General features: G+C 46.7%; 1 protein-coding gene across 3 annotated transcripts in view; it reads left to right on the top strand.

Moving 5' to 3' along the window:
- RAB11FIP4 (RAB11 family interacting protein 4) overlaps positions 1-15,405 on the top strand; it is a 125,877-nt gene that overhangs the window by 97,932 nt on the left and 12,540 nt on the right. For all 3 annotated transcript variants that reach the window (XM_075169586.1, XM_075169587.1, XM_075169588.1), the window contains one exon: positions 13,500-13,723. In XM_075169586.1, coding sequence (XP_075025687.1) covers positions 13,500-13,723 — 224 coding nt within the window. The remainder of the gene's footprint in view (positions 1-13,499; positions 13,724-15,405) is intronic.

Raw genomic sequence — 15,405 nt, 5'->3', positions numbered from 1 at the left:
TTAAAGGGTCAAGTTCAGTGAATTGCTTTAAGCTTTGCCTATAAGAATTGAGGCTAATGAATTTCTTTTTCTTTTCTTTTGCTTTTTGAAGAGCACTATTTTACACTTAGAAGTTGCTGGCTGCAATGAAAATGAAGGCAGGCTCAGGCAATACCTGGGACATGCGACGTTAAGCTGGGAGATGGGTTTGAGTGAAGCATGAGCCAGTGGGCTTGTCACTGCCCGCTTTGGTCTGTTTTGTTATGATTTCCTTATCCTCTGCTCCAAGTGACTCCTGGGCCTCTCTCCTCTCTGGAAAGCGTCCTGTCTCTGGACACGGTAAAGTCCAAAAGATTTGAGAATAGAAGTATAAAGTACTTAAATGATCTTTCAATCAGCATCTCTGTAACTCTGTATATGAACACTGTCACTAAAGTGAGCCACGAAGATCTTTACGTAACGCTTTTGAAACACCCAAAGTTAACTTTAAAAAGGATTTTGGAATATGGCTGGATCCAATGGCGAGGTAATGACTGGGGATTCTTTCCTTTTCCAAGTCTTTCAGTGCCATTACGGTTGGGAGGGAGGTGCTCGTCTGTTGGCTGAATCCTGCAGGATGGTGTTTCCTTCCGCGTGTAACACTCCAGTGAAAACTGTGACAGTCACTAAGGGCAGAGTTTGGCTCCTGGACAGGAGTTTTGCAGAAAATATTTGTTTGAATACCATCCTCTGGCTTTGAGTCCTCTGATGCAAAGCCACAGAAACAGATTTTATTTCTTTAATTTTTTCTTTATTAGCACAGACAGCACAGTAAACACAATTCTTACAACGTGTTGCAAAAAAAGGAAGTTACACAACTTCTAAGAAGTGAACTGAATTTAAAATAATGAAGGCAGTGTGAGTGTTCTCAGCCTTTTTGTTTTGCTTTTCTTTATCTTGTAACTAAAGGGATTAAAATCACGGACAAAACAGACATCACTTCCTAACAGGATCTGTTTTGCTTTGTAGCACACTGAGGGTGTTTCAGACTGGCATCACCATCATGGGGAGGCCATACACGCGTTTTATTGTCACCCGGTTGTAGGAATGAGGGCACACTAAGCAGGCGAGGCCATCCCCAGTGAACCCTGGTGTCCCCAGAGTCTGTCCCCGTCCAGGGACCCGACACCCCGCTGCCCTCGGGGGCCCTGTCCGCCAGGGCAGCCCCTTCGGAAGGCTCGGAAACCCGAGATCGGTCTGTAAAAATTCCTCCGTTGGCGTGTCAGATGCGTTCCTTGCGGTCTCACCGCCGACACCGCGGGGGAGAGGCGGTGGGTGCAGCTGCCCGGGGCGGAGGCGAAGCGTTACCTGCCCTCACCCGGGTCTGCTCCGTGACCTCCGCCTTCCCACCGCGCGTTTCTGAGCAGGTCTCTGGCTGCCCTAGGTTTGAGCACAGAGGTATATATATTTAGAATTACTCGGGCTTTAAGCCACATTTCACTTCTCGGGAACCCCAAGCAGCTTCCTCTTTTACCCGTTGTTAGGGTTAATTTTGATCAAAACTGAAGAATCACGACTAAAACCACCAGCAGGGTCGGGGAAGCGTCACTCACACGAACAGTTTCTCACAGGAGGAACCAACGCCAAACAACAAACCCCAACCCCCGACTCGCCCCCGCGTTTGTGTCCGTGTCCGGACCCCCCGCGCTGTAACGTCACGGAACCCCGGTACCGAGCGCCTACACCGGAACCCCCCGCGTCGCCTAGCAACGGCGGGGCGGGGCGGGCCGCGCGCGCCGCCAACTGTTGCCCGCCGAAGGCGGGGGGGGACGCGCCGCCGCCGCCGCCCTCCGCCCGCCCCCCTCTGCTGGGCGGGGACGGGGCGTGGGGGTGGCAGCGTCCTCCCGGTGCCGGGCCGGGGACGGGCAGCCCGGGAGCAGAAGGCGGGAGCCAGCGGGTACCTTCGTGCGGGGTGAGGTGGAAGTTTGCGGCGGTGTTGGGGGTTTCCACGCCGCAGCCCCGGCGCGGGCTCCCGCTCTGCCCCTCCGGGGCTGCGGCGTGAGGAAAGGGGGGATTCGTGGAGCTGCTCCGCGTTGCAGTGCCCGGCGCAGCGCGGAGGGTAACGCACCCACGGGCGTGGGTTATGGAATTCCACCAGACTCGCGGGTTTGGTGTGTGCAGGGTCGGTGCGGGGCGTTGGGGGGGGGGGGGGAAGAGCATCTCTGTGATTTCTGCTGCGGTATCTGCATTTTCATGATTGCACGGAGCGTTTTGAAATCCAGGAAATACGCAGGTATAGCGAAACCGTGCTGGGGTTTGGTTTTTTTTTTTTTCTTTCTTGTTTGCCTAGGGAGGGGTTTTTCACTCCGGAGTCGTGAGCGCCGAAGGGTTGGACTCGCTGTGGAAGTGAGCAGGTCCTGGAGAGCTCTGGCAATACTCTTTATGTGAGGAAAATGCAAAACCGTCTGTGGCTGTGTCTCGGCAGCCATGCATGGTGAAATGGGGGTGTCGGGGAAGAAGGGGGTGTCTTCCTGTAGCTGAGCCTCCTGCAGCACTCAGGTCTGTCACCTGGAGACGCCTGAGCATCTGGACTTTAAATCTTTAAAAGGGCAAGAGGAGAAAAGAGTACTTTTTAAGGGTGGACGCAAGCAAGGGGCTTGTTCTGTAGTTATTTTCTGTGGCACTGGTGATGCGTTTGGATTGCCATTACTTATTGTTGAATGTTTTTAATACCCAACTGTGGTTCTGAATGCATTTGCTGGCTCTGGGATGCTGGTGACATAGCCAGGAAAAAATGATTTGTGGTTAGTATGTGGCTGTCACGACAGTCTGTTCTGTAACTACAGATCTTGTATGTAGCCCTCATGTGGGACTTGCGTTGCCCTAATGCAGTCGGTGAAGTGGTACAGCCTCTGATGTACTTAACTGAGTAGCGTTGGGCCTGTGCTATATGTGCTTGGCAGCGTAGAAGAGCAGTTCACAGCAGAGATCTTCCTCTGAAGCTTTCAGCGCTGGGAGCGTAGATGTTAACAGTTCTTGGTCTGGAGTTGTTTGTCTCTGAAGTGGAGAAAGGCAATTGTGCTTTTCTCTTATGCAGAAGTGACCTATGGCCACGATCCCGGGACAGCAAACACCATCCTCGCTCTTGCCGTGCTGGTGCTGATTTTTGGGTGGCGATTTAATGTTGCTGCTTTGATAGTAGCAATAATCTTCATTCATTCCGGCAGATTTATAAGGTTAGTTGCTTTGGGGACACAAAAAAACCAATTTATCTGGAAGAGACCTCGTTATTTGTCTGATTTAACTGCTTATGTTAAGGAGGAGGGACAGATGAGAGAACCCTTCTGAAATAGGTTCAGAATAGGCTCCCTGAACATGGACTTTATGGCACCTGTATTCAAGCTCTTATACCAGTATAATTTGTGATTCTTTTGGTCCCTTTTAATACGCTATCATAGCTGCTCCTGTTAAAAATAATCTTACCGGTCAGATGGCGTACTGAATGGGGGGTTGCTCCCAGAGGTGGGACTGGATTGCCCTTCCCTAATCATTTCTTGGTTCTCAGTAAGAAGTGAAGTGTGAACTTCTTGGTGATGAGAGTGATTTTCTGCCTGTGGCCCTTCTGATTTCTGGGGAGGGGGGAAGAGCATGGTGTCACCACCAGGTATGTGCAGTAGTGTGGAATAGTATTCACACAACTGAGTACAGGAAGAGATTGTGGAATTTCTAGTGGCTGTTTGGCAGCATCTGCCCAAATTGAGAGGAGCTTGAGCTGTTCCTGTTGCTAGATGTGGTAGCCTTCAAGCAGTTTTAAAATCTCATTTAATAGGCTTCTTTTAACTTTATTATTTGAAGAATTACTGCAAACAGCAGCAAATCTCCCAGAGGCCACCTGACGTGCAGATGTTTCTTAGCTGTGGTTGCCTTGTCAGGGCTCTTACTGCCACAGTGGTTAGGGGATCTTAGCCATGTGCAAAGGCTGCAAAACAAAACGCTTTCCATGCCAAAATAGCAAGGGGAATGGAATAGCTTTGCTTCAGTTACTCATTAACCAGTCCTGTTACATGTGTTGAGCATACCTTGATCTGAACACTTTCAGTCTTTTGAATACAGTGCCCTAGTGAAATATTTTAACGGTTTTAAAACTAATGATGGGTTGCTGCTGAGTTAACCATTATCCAAACTTTAATATTCTCAAATTATCGCCATGTTTGGGTAGCTGACCCCCTAAATTCTGAATTGCAGCATAATAATGTAATTCCTTTTGTTCTTTCCATAGTCATTTAGGTTGATCGCTGCACTGAACGTAAGACAGGCTCTGTATGTGCTTCCTGACAACATAAAACAGTGCTTTGGGTGCTGTGTAGCAGCTAATACTGCTGGTTAGTAGTAGGGGTCTCTGGATACGGCTCTGCTTTGAATCTTGTTTTCAGTGTGCAAACTAATGTTGTTATGAATTATTTCTACTTGGTCCCTATCTGTTTTGTCTGTGCAGGCTCAAGGTAGAAATATCTCCTGCCTACGCATAGCTATAAACTCTAAAATAAGCCATGTTTTGTATTTTACCATATAAGTGAAAAAACACAGTCTGCTGAATGTGCCAGAGTTTATGATCACTGGGTTCTTAATTTGTGTATGTCATGTGTCGCGCACTATGATATGCTTGGCAGACTTCAAGAAATAATAAAGGGAAGCCCTTCTACAAATAAGTGGCTTCACTTCATTGTAAGAAAATAAAAGAGCAGGTATGTGAGAGCCTTTCTTTAAAAATAAATAAAATGCCTTTTATAAATAGATAGGGAGACTGAAAATTCTTAAAAATCAGTGGTTGCAAACTTTGCTGGGTAAAGGCTGCAATTCCAGTTATTCCTGCAGCAGAGACGCCTTAACCTGTGGTTTGCCAGCCACCAGCTGAAGAGCAGCCAAGGTCCTGGAGCTCCTTCCTCCTCCTAATGAAGAGCTCTTCAGAGCTACTTCAGTATTTCTTAAACATGAAGTAAATTAGTTTTTAGGCTTGTCTGCCTTCAGACTGACCAATGAGCTCTGGGAAGTGTTTCCGTATAAACTAGAGCAAAGCCACATCCTTAATGCTTTCCCTCTGCTTGCCAACATAAACTACTCATCATCAAGCATGGCTGGATTCCTTACTGTGCTGGGGAAACTCGAGATGTTTCTCTACCTCTTGGGGTCTGAAATTGCTCCCATTCCCCAACCATTCCTCCCCTCTGGAGACTGCAGTGTAATCTAACCCAGGTGGGTGGGAAGACAGAAATATGATTTGTGAGGCAAAAATCTTATTTTCTTTGTTTTTCTTTAAATGTCTTTATTTCCTTCTGTTTGCTGGAAGCCAGACTTGCAATAGTATAGAAAAGAAATGCAAATATTGTAGTTTCCAAATTCTTTGGGGGAAGGGAGTTTGACCAGGGCTCCTGTAAGCAGTTAGCTTAGATATAGGCAGAACCGTTCCTGCCTGGCCCAGCTTCTTCCTGTTCTTCACGCTGTTTGTGCCTAATGGTTCTCCTGGAGGTACCAGGAGTACTCCCCTCCTCGCCCAGCCATGGTCTGGAGCAGCACTAAGTCTGCGCAAAGAGCTCTTCACCCATGTGCTTGCAGCACCCGCGGGCAAGTATGATGCAAGTTTTTTGTTATTTACTGAGTACCTGACTGGGTGACCTTGAGGCTTGTCAAGGAAAACAAGTTAGTGAATGAGCTCAGCTGTCTCCTGAGCAGCAAACACCAGTTGCAAAGAGCGTATTGTAACTTACAGACTTGGTTAATTAAGGAACTGAACTGAGAAGCGAGTGCTGGACTACGCTTTAGGGTTAAAATAAAGACGTTTCTTTGCAAGCAGCCTCCAGCTCTCTTTGACATGGTATAGGTGTTCGCTTGTAGTTTTGCTTCAAAAGAACGTAATCTGAGCTTACCTCTGACCCTTGATCTTAAGGCTGGTCTAAACTGGGGTTAACTTTGGAGTGTCTTTAACTATGAACTGCAGCTCTGCGTTTCTTGTGCGCGAGGAACGTTGTGACATCTGGTCTGCGGTTGGCCGTATGGCGCCCAGGGCATAGTGGTCTTCATAATTTTGTCACCAACTGTCCATACCAACATAACGGTAAATGCTACTGCCCGCGTTATACTAGAGCTACCTTCACTGGCCCCGTTGCCCAAAGGGGCAGGTTTAACAGGGGCAGGCCTGAGCGTCAGTCCCAGGGAACGATCCCTGGTAAGAGTTTGACATTTTCTGTCCTCCCTCCCTGTTACTGCTGTTCTGACTTTAAAAATAGAAAGAAATTGTCTCATCTTAAGGCAAAGGCTTCTCAAGAGGGTTAAACTATGTCACGTTTATTATCTGCTGTGCAGATCTTTTTAGGCAAATATCATTAATAATTTTTTTTTTTAGTTGTATACCAGCCTTTTTAAACCAAGGGCTGCAGCACCCCTGTGCATGCTGCAAAGGCGATGCGGAGTTGATCACAGCTCATTTCAACATACAGCTGCTGTATCGGAAGGGCCGTGGTACTAGTCTGCAGAGGTCCAGCAGCTTGCACAGTCAAAAGCATTTTACACTGGAAATGTTATCAGAGACTCTTTCAGATAATATGGTCTCATTCCTGCTCTTACTGGAGTGGACACCTTTGGAGTTTGAGTGACACCTGTGAAATCCTCATGGCATACCAGCATGGTGCTGCTTCGCACCTCTTTTTTAGGTATGTGAAAGAGAATGGAAACTGTCTTGCAGCTCAGAGCTAAAAGTGCCCTGATCAATGTTGGAACAAAGTGCCAAATGATCGGGTGGGTTTTATTCTGAACTCTATGGCTGATGTGCTGGCCCCGTCCATGCCAATGGTGAAGGGAATGTACTCTTGTTCCTAACACTGCAGACTAGGGTGTATTCTTCTTCTGCAAAGGGATGCTCACTGCTTTGAGCCTCCAGTGATGGCTGATGAGTGTACGGTAGCCCAGTAGTGGGAAGCAGCCCAGAGAGTGATGGGATGCAACTTGAAAGTAATGGGAAAGAGCCTTTTTCTTTTTTTTTTTTTTATTTTCTTTGGAGGATCAAATTAGCAGTTTGCTAAAGTCTTTTAATGTTAAAACTTTCAGAGCATAAGCAATGACCTGTGAAAAGGAGTGCTTGGATCTAGACCCTGTGCATGATGAGGTCTGGCATGTCTATTATGGCCAATTAAAGTGACAGGTAGCAGAGTGCAAACACTCCTGACTCCTGCCGTTCCCTGGCTGGCTCCAGGCTGCACGCTGCCTTTCTCCTCTGCCTTGGAAAAGGCACATCAGTTTGAACTTCCTATCCAGAGCACAAAGCGGCCTTTCAGAACCTCTGTGCCCTCTGCTCGTGTGTTTCAGCCTGAACAGCCCAGAAGCTGAAGCTTGGTCTTTCAGTCAAAACCTGTTGTCCTTGAATTGCACGATTGTATGAGGTACAGATGTTATCTTGCCAAGGAAACAGGCGCTGGCAGTGCACTGCTTGCGCTCTGCACCAGTAGCTTGCCCTCTGTCTGGGGACTTTTCACCAGCTTTCCAGGATGCTGTCCAGCACTCAATCCTGGATTTGGATCTTAGGAATAAACTTGCCCCTAGAAGTCCCTTCCACAGCAGCAATGTGTGAAGCTTTGCCTTAAACTGAGCTTCAAATATTATATTTGAGTAAGTAAACAGTCGGAGGAAGCTATTGCATTGAACAAATTGACTTGTGGTCCTAAAATAGCTTCTTATTTGAACAGCTTAGTAAAATAACCCTGCTCTGCCCACTGATCTTAAACTCTGAGAGATTTTAAACTCCCAGCTGAGTGGGGAGACTTGGTGTTCTTCCATGCTGCAGCAGGAGATGGAAGCAGTCTCTATGACTTCTTCGCTCCCCCATCAACCTACCTGCAAGCCGCGTGGCTGCGCGTGGCAGCTGCTGCTCTGCCTTGTGCTCGGCCACAGCTGCGTGGGTGAGAGCCGGCAGTCGCTCGCTCAGCTTCCTCGTGGACGTAGATGCAGAAGTGTGGTCTCACTTGGCGCTTCTGCATTTTCCTCTTACGTAGTTTCTCCTGTTTCCAGTCAGATCAAAGGGTAGATCAGCATTTCCCCACCTCTGCCTGGCAACTGAAAAGGAAAGGAAATATGTTGGGGGAGAATATGTGCTTTAAAAAAAGTTCATAGCCCACTTGGTGTAAATATGCAAACATTTGTAGAGGAGTGGCATGTTTCTAAAACACATTGGTGAGAAATGCTTCACACCCTTCTTCGTTACCCAGTAATTAGGAGAATGCTTGCCTTCCAATGCAGTGGCTGCTTAAATAAAGATGAGAGAGCCTGGATTTTCTCTGTGATGGATGTGCAACAGTAAGTAACATTTCATCTGAGACCGCCAAGCCTGGCACACCTCCACAAGGCACCTCTTCCCTTCCAGTTGTGGTGAGGTGACTTTTCCTGCACTTTTTCTGGGAAGAAACTGCATGGGGAGGGTGCAGGGGGGTGCAGGGACTCAGACTTGCATCTGTTCCACAGCTAGCAGATTCAGCTTGTTGGACGAGTGCAGGTCGGGGGCATGGTCCTGGTGAGGGAAGTGCCATGGCTGATGTGCATGTGGCATTTCTTGTTTCTGGCTGTGTGCGGTGGTTCCAGCTCTTGCTAATCAAATTGCCCACTGGTGGGAGACTTGGATCCTCTTTTCTTCCCTGTCTCCTCTGGAGTACTGGGAGGCTGTCTAAATGTCAGGCCTGTGGTGATTTGGCTATGATGGGAGCGAATTTTAACTAGGCTTGCTCTCCAGCCTGAATGTATTGATGTAGGCATGTCATGTAGCCTGTCTGTCAGCCAAGTTACCAGCTTTCAGCTGCTTTATGTGCAGATTTTAGGGATTGCTTCCAACCTGGGAAAGCCCAGCCGGGTCACTGCAGGGCAAGGCAGAGCTGTATTCCCATACCCACCTAATGCTGACGCCGCTTTCCTGCCCCACAAAGATCAGAAGGAATCCATGGGAATCGCTGTCTTCTGGCTCCTGCTTCTGTTTGGGGTGGCTGTGCAAAGGCAGCCTGTGCTTACTCATCTGGCTTCAATGCAGCCACACAATTGCCTCTTTCGAGGAAGGGAATTCATTAGTTTCTGTGAAGTAGCCTTGGATCTTTGGGCAGCAGGTGCTTCTATAGAGCAAACTGTTGCTGAATATTCAACAGTTGCTATACAAGCGTCTGGCCGACTGCCGGTGAAGCACTTGGAGTTATCTTGAGCATCCGACTAGATAAAGTGCAAAGTACTTACTGCTTTAAAGCTACCAGCAGCTATGTTGTGTTGGTGGTATTTTAACGTTCATTGAATTTTTTTTTTTTTTTATGTGAATCTTCCAAGATCTAAACAGCAACTTCATCTCTTTTGACTCAGCCAACAAAGAAGGGAACTGCCTAGCAGAATGAGAAACACAGTGATTCATGTTCAGGTCGTCGGAACCTCATTCTCTTACTGGTTTCGGCTAATGGCATGTACACTGGAAACAAATGACTCAGGATAGAAGTGCCACCTAATCTTTAACATACTGTTTAAACTAGTTAGCTCTTCTAAGGCTACCTGAGTAACACTTATTCTTGACAACCTCTAATTTGGTACATGAAGTACTGTAGATACCTAAACTATGAAGGAATAATTTGAGAGGTTAAGCTGTGCAATCAGCCTTTTCTTTTTCTTTTCTCTTTCTTTCTTTTTTTTTTTTTTTTTTTTTTTGGAGTTTGATTTCCTTAGGTGTGGTCTCTAAGCAGCTTGTGCTAGATGGCATCATTGAAAGTATGGTCCTGTGAGAAACTGTGATCACTGAACAATTACAGCTTCAAATATCTTACAGCTTTAGTCAGTAAGGTGTGGATGCCTCTATATTGTTCACTAATGACGTGCCCCAATTCTGACTTCTTTAGTGGCTTTCTTAACCTGTATTAGTTGCTTTAAAGGTGCTCTACTGGTTATTTAGGCCACAGAGGAAAACTTTTCATTAAATGTGTAATTGTGACGGTTGCACTGAAGGTTGGTTTCACCAAGGGAGCTGAAGAGACACCTCGGTGGTGTTATCCAAGTCCCACGCTTTACAGGATTTCTGTGCTGCACGTCAGGTGTTCTTGTGCCTGGAAACACTGCATTATTAGGGGTGTAGTGATTCCCCACCCCTAAGCTCTTATAGCTTAGTAGCTAAGCATGTAGTTCCTACCCACAGAAAACAGTCATGCAGGCTTCAGCACAGTGGCTGTCACTGGTCCTAGTTTCTGTACATCGTTAGCGCTGATTGTAGGTGGACCTTGAGCACTTGAAAACAGCTGCTGGAGCTAAGCCTCCCTGGCAGGATTGTTTGTCGTGCTGCTTGCTTTGAAAGGGCTGGGATCTTCAGCGCGTGATTTGGCTGCCCGGTACTCAGAAGAGCAGCTGAGATGTGCTTCATAAACATCCACTTAGTTTGCGCAGGTCTGTGGGGTAGGTGGCAGATTTGCAGAGAAGACAGGAGCTGGCAGCCTGGGACGTGGTGTCCGCTTTCCCCGCTGTGAGGAAGCAGTGGAGGGCAGCTGAGGGGGAGCTCCTCAAAGGAGCTTGGCTGGCCCATATTCTTCATTTATGCAGTCCCCATCAGTCACGGAGCTCCCTACAGCTCGAGGATGGGATCAGCAGAAGGGAGGACCAGCTTCCAGGAGGAGTACCAAGCCTTGCGGTGAGGCATTTCAGAAGCTGTAAAGCAGGTGTTCAGGCTTATGATGGGTCATTGCCTCCAAAAGCTCATTTCTCTTCTTGTTTTTTTTTTTTTCATGGAGCTTAGAAGTGAAAGTTTAGGAGAACAATTACACTTTGGCAAAGAATACGTGGTACTGACCAGCATGGGTACAGTGCAGTCTGTGTTGTAGCTATAGAGGAGTACTCTAATAGAAGTAAATATGTGAAGATTGGGTTGCCATAAAGGGACAGGAAAGAAAAGTGAGCCCTTAGCCTTTATAGATGACACTGCACACTTAATTGCTAATGGACTTTTTTTAAAGAGCATCTAGGCTGCTATTATTAGAAAAAGCAAATGTGTGGTGTTACCTACAGGGAACAAAAAGGGAGTCTTTCATGATCTTCTTGACCTTTACTTTCTTGTGTTAATTTGTTTAATACCGGTGAGATTTTCCTGCTGTAAAAACTTGCAGAGATTTCTCCAAGACGTCTGAAAAAGACGTGCTAACTGGGAGGTAGGGCTGTGCAAGAGCTGTTTCTTCCTTTCCTCCCTTGATTTGCGAACTCCTACTTCAGGAATCCACTGTGTGCTCCGTGCCTCTCTCTTTCCCTCCTGGATCAGACTTTTACCAGCTGGTGCAATTCCGTAATGACAGTCAGGGCTTTATTGCATTAAACTTTTTAAGAGAAACAGGAGCTCTGTGCCTGTGGGGCTTAGCATGCAGGAGGAAACTTCGGGGAAATGTTAGATAAACAAACACTCCTGAATACTTCTGAAACATAATTGCTCTTAACAATCTTTACTTTTTCAACACCTACTAAAAAGATCTTACTGCTTGTGCTGTCTGTAGATTCCAAGGTACTTTGCAAAGAGCAACTGTGTCATTATCCGTGCTTGCCTGTGAGGATGCAAGGTGCAGGTCAGAAGATGTGCTGAAGAACCTGGGGCTATAGCAGGGCCAGGGCAGACTCCACCGCTGGTGTCTGACCTGCCAACCACCAGCTCCCTGCGGATGAGGGGTCGTGGCCATGCTGAAGGTGCTGTGGCTCAGAGCTAGAAATTTGATTGTGTGAGGCAGTGTGGCTTCAATAAATACTACATGGCGTAGACCAAGAAGAAATCCTTTTGGACATCTCTTGGAGCGATACCTAGGGAAAGTTTCAGGCTTAATAAGGCTGACATGGAAAAGTGGGAGAAAGCATATACAAGTGTGCTTAGTATTGTATAGTGCTGAAGTGTCTTACTGATGTTAATTGTGTATCTGGAAGACCTGTTGAAAGCTCAGCTAGAAAAGCATCCAGATATCCGCTCTGAGTATGTACCTAGAGATTCAAACGCTGCAGGTAAAGCTGTCCTTTTGACTGCCTGGGTGTTCATTAGTTAACTAGGTTTGAGCAGGTGGGGTTGTTTTGAATTTCTTAAACCTCCATACGCTAGGAGTTTTCACAGTCATATAAATTGGTATTTCAGGAAAAAATGGAAGGCGAGACCTGCATTTCTAGTAGCACTTTTTGCAAATCTTAAAAAGCTGCAGCTTCTGGCTGACTCCTTTCATGTTGAGGTGAAAAAGGCACTGAGAAAAAACTGGTGTCGTCAGCATAGAACATCATTAATTCTGCAAAAGGGGATTTAAGCCTCTGTGGCTCTAGCACAGGAGTGTCCAGAGGCTACGGGGATTTACCTGAAGCCGTGCTGCTGCAAGCGGTGCCACTGTAAGAGCGTCCCACTGAACGTGCTTGCCAGCAGGGCGGCTGGTGCTTGCGGTGGTGCCAGGCTGCCAATGCCTTGGGATTCCTGGGGAAGGAGCTGGGCGGATGACAGTTGGGCCTAAATATGAGGTGTACCTGTGAATGAAATGCTTCATTACTTGTGCCAGTAAACTAAGCCTTAAATGCGCGATTGTCTTGACTTGCTGGCAATAGTTCTGGAGCTTGCAGGTGAGCTTTGGAGTGGAGCTCTGAGTCAGAGCATTTGCAGGACTTGCTCTGGAGTCATGAGTTATTTGTGTCACGCTGGATGGGAATTGTCAAAGCAGTATTGTGTTGCTGCGTATCAAACAAAGGACAGAGTCAAATCTTAGGCTTTATTTTTCAAATAAGAATTTTTATTTGTCCCTCAGGGACAAGCAAATAGAAAACAGCTTGTCTTGGCTATTGTGAGTGTTCATGGGGCAAGAAGGGGATAGAGGGGACGAACAGCAAGAGCAAAGTGTTGGAATAATGAGAATGACGTCTTATTTTAGTTGATACTTAATCAAGACATATGGTTCCAGGAAGCAGGAACAGATGGCTTTAGGGTTTTTTTTCCTGCTCTCTTATATCTTTGATTGTCACCAAGACTTACCATAAATGTTTTAACACCTGCCAACTCTTTTTTTCACCTTTTAGATTTTTGCCCATCCTCAGAGTAAACTGTTAGGCTCATCCGGCTTGCTTTTGTTTAATCGATAATATTAATGCATGAATTCACTGAGAGCTAGTCCTGTGATTATCTCTTTCAAAGGATGCCTCTTTTTATAATAAAAACTTTGAGGATATTTATTACTTCAAGTGCATTTTGATAGTCAATTAGGGCAAAACTGATTGCATTTTATACCTGGGTGTTGTGTCCCTCTCTGCTATAGAAGAGAGACACCAAGTCAGAGGCAGTATTTGAGCCCTTGTGGAAGGTGCAAGCTACCTTAGGGGCTTGCAGGAACTGGCCTTTGTAAAGCAGGTCAGCCTTTTTGGTTTATGGCTTTTATTCAGTATCCCTCTTGCTTATCAGGGCATCCAGAGAGTGGGTTATTGCTTCTCCTGTATCCCCTTAACTTCCTTGAAGGATGATCTAAATTGCCTCCCAATTCTTCTTTTGCCAGGGTGGTGAAATCCAGGACTGTGCCTACTTGGACAGCGAAAGCGCCTACAGCGAGTCAGAGCTCTTTCCTGATGACGACGCGATGACTCTAGCACAGCAAGAGGTTCACCATGAGTCTGACATGGACAGTGCTATTGAGAGTGCCCAGAGCTCGGAGGCTTCCGACGTATGTCGGAGTGAGGAGAAGGACGGTGTGCTTGGTGGCCTGTTTCTGCCTGGTGACAAGTGAGTGGTGATTTTGCCCCATGGCAGCCCTGTTTTGAGGCATGTGCAAAAGGACCAGGGAGGACGGAGCCTTTATGTGACTAATCCCTACTGTGGGAGGCTGAGGATGCCTGAAGGATTTAGAAACTTAATATCCATTTACAATATAAAGGAGATGGATGTCCAGGTCCTCTAAGTGGCTTAGACAGTCTCAGCCTGGCTCCTTCTGGCATGTTCTGTGAGCGCTCATGGGACTTGCATGTTCCGTGTTGAAGTGAAGGTGTTGGGTCTTTCCAGAAGGGATCGCTGCATTGGCATCCCCCAAACTTAGGATCTTCTGTGTTCCCATAACCTTTATATGCTAGAATAAAAACAAATACTTCCTGCAAAGCAGTGCAATATGGGGAATGCTGCTTTAGCCTTTTGTACATCTAGTTATCTGAAGATGTGGGCTCTGCAGATTTGCTTTGCAACTCCATGTACCAAGTTAATTCTGTGTGTTTCTAATTTTCCATAACCTTTAGTGTGCAACAGTAACTTGTGTTTAACACAGGGCATCCTGGCATGTGCGTGTGTAACCATAGTTTGCTGTTAACATGAGAGCATCTCTGTAATCCTAACCTGACTCTTCCCAGGCGTGTACCTGGGGGGGTGTTGGTAAAAGCCGACTGGGGGAAAGGGACCCAACTTGATGTAATCCTGTTGAGTTAATGCAGTACCACAGGACAGAACTTGCTTTGTAAGCCTCTGCCCTGTCTTCCCTATTTTTGGCTTGTCATCTTGGTTTGTGCCTCTTGAACTTCTTCCATTGCTAAGGCAGTCCTGCTTCTCTCTCCTGGGCTTCCTTGGGTGCTCTCTGTGCAGCCTCATTCCTACTCTTCTCCTGAATTTCTCAGCTAGCTGAGATCTGGCCTTCTCCCACTTGCCCAAGCAATCCCGGAGACTTTATCAAGATAATTCCAGTTTTCATCAGCTTGTTATCAAACTTGTCTCCTTGCCTTGCTATTCCCAGTTTTTCAAAGCATCTGTCCTTGCGGTGGCTGGCTTGTACCCACACTGTGTTTGAAATGAGTATCTTGCCTCCCAGCTCTGCCATTCAGGCTCTTGTGAAGGGGGTGAGGGAGGCATTGTGCATCCTCTACCCTCCTTCTAGGGAGGGCAGGAACTGCTGAGAGCTACTGTGCTGCTACTAATAGATCTTGGTTTATCCTCTGAGGCCGCCTCAGCTTTGGTAAATCTGTGGGAAAACACTTGGGAAGCTTCATGCTTTTGTGTTAAAAGACACGACAGAGACTTTTACCTTGGCCAAATCACGATACCTGCTTGTTGAAGAAGCAGGTGGGTTGTGTATCAGATGTGTCAGCCCTCTGTGACGTCCTGCTCTGACGAACAGGAAATAGCTTTAGAAAAAAAAAAAAAAACACAAACAAACCTGAAAACTTCCTTCAGAAAGTGTTAGAATGGGGAAAAACAGCTGCTTTTAGCAACTCCCTTGAAAATGACTATGCGATTCCTAGACAGTTATGAGTTCAGGATCTACCCTGAGCACGGACTGTTTCAACCCAAGCAGTTTAAAGTTTGGCAAAACTTAAGAATAACTACAAATTACAAGTTCTAAGCAACATTATCAGGCGGGTCCAGCAGTGGTGACTGTTGGCATAGCTGCCACCAGAGAAATTTAGCCAGGCAACGCATGAGGGATA

Source organism: Calonectris borealis, chromosome 20 (genome assembly GCF_964195595.1).
Source record: "Calonectris borealis chromosome 20, bCalBor7.hap1.2, whole genome shotgun sequence".
NCBI classification, from domain to species: Eukaryota; Metazoa; Chordata; class Aves; order Procellariiformes; family Procellariidae; genus Calonectris; species Calonectris borealis.
The sequence above is the reverse complement of the archived record's forward strand: the minus strand, read 5'-3'. Positions and strand labels throughout refer to the sequence as shown.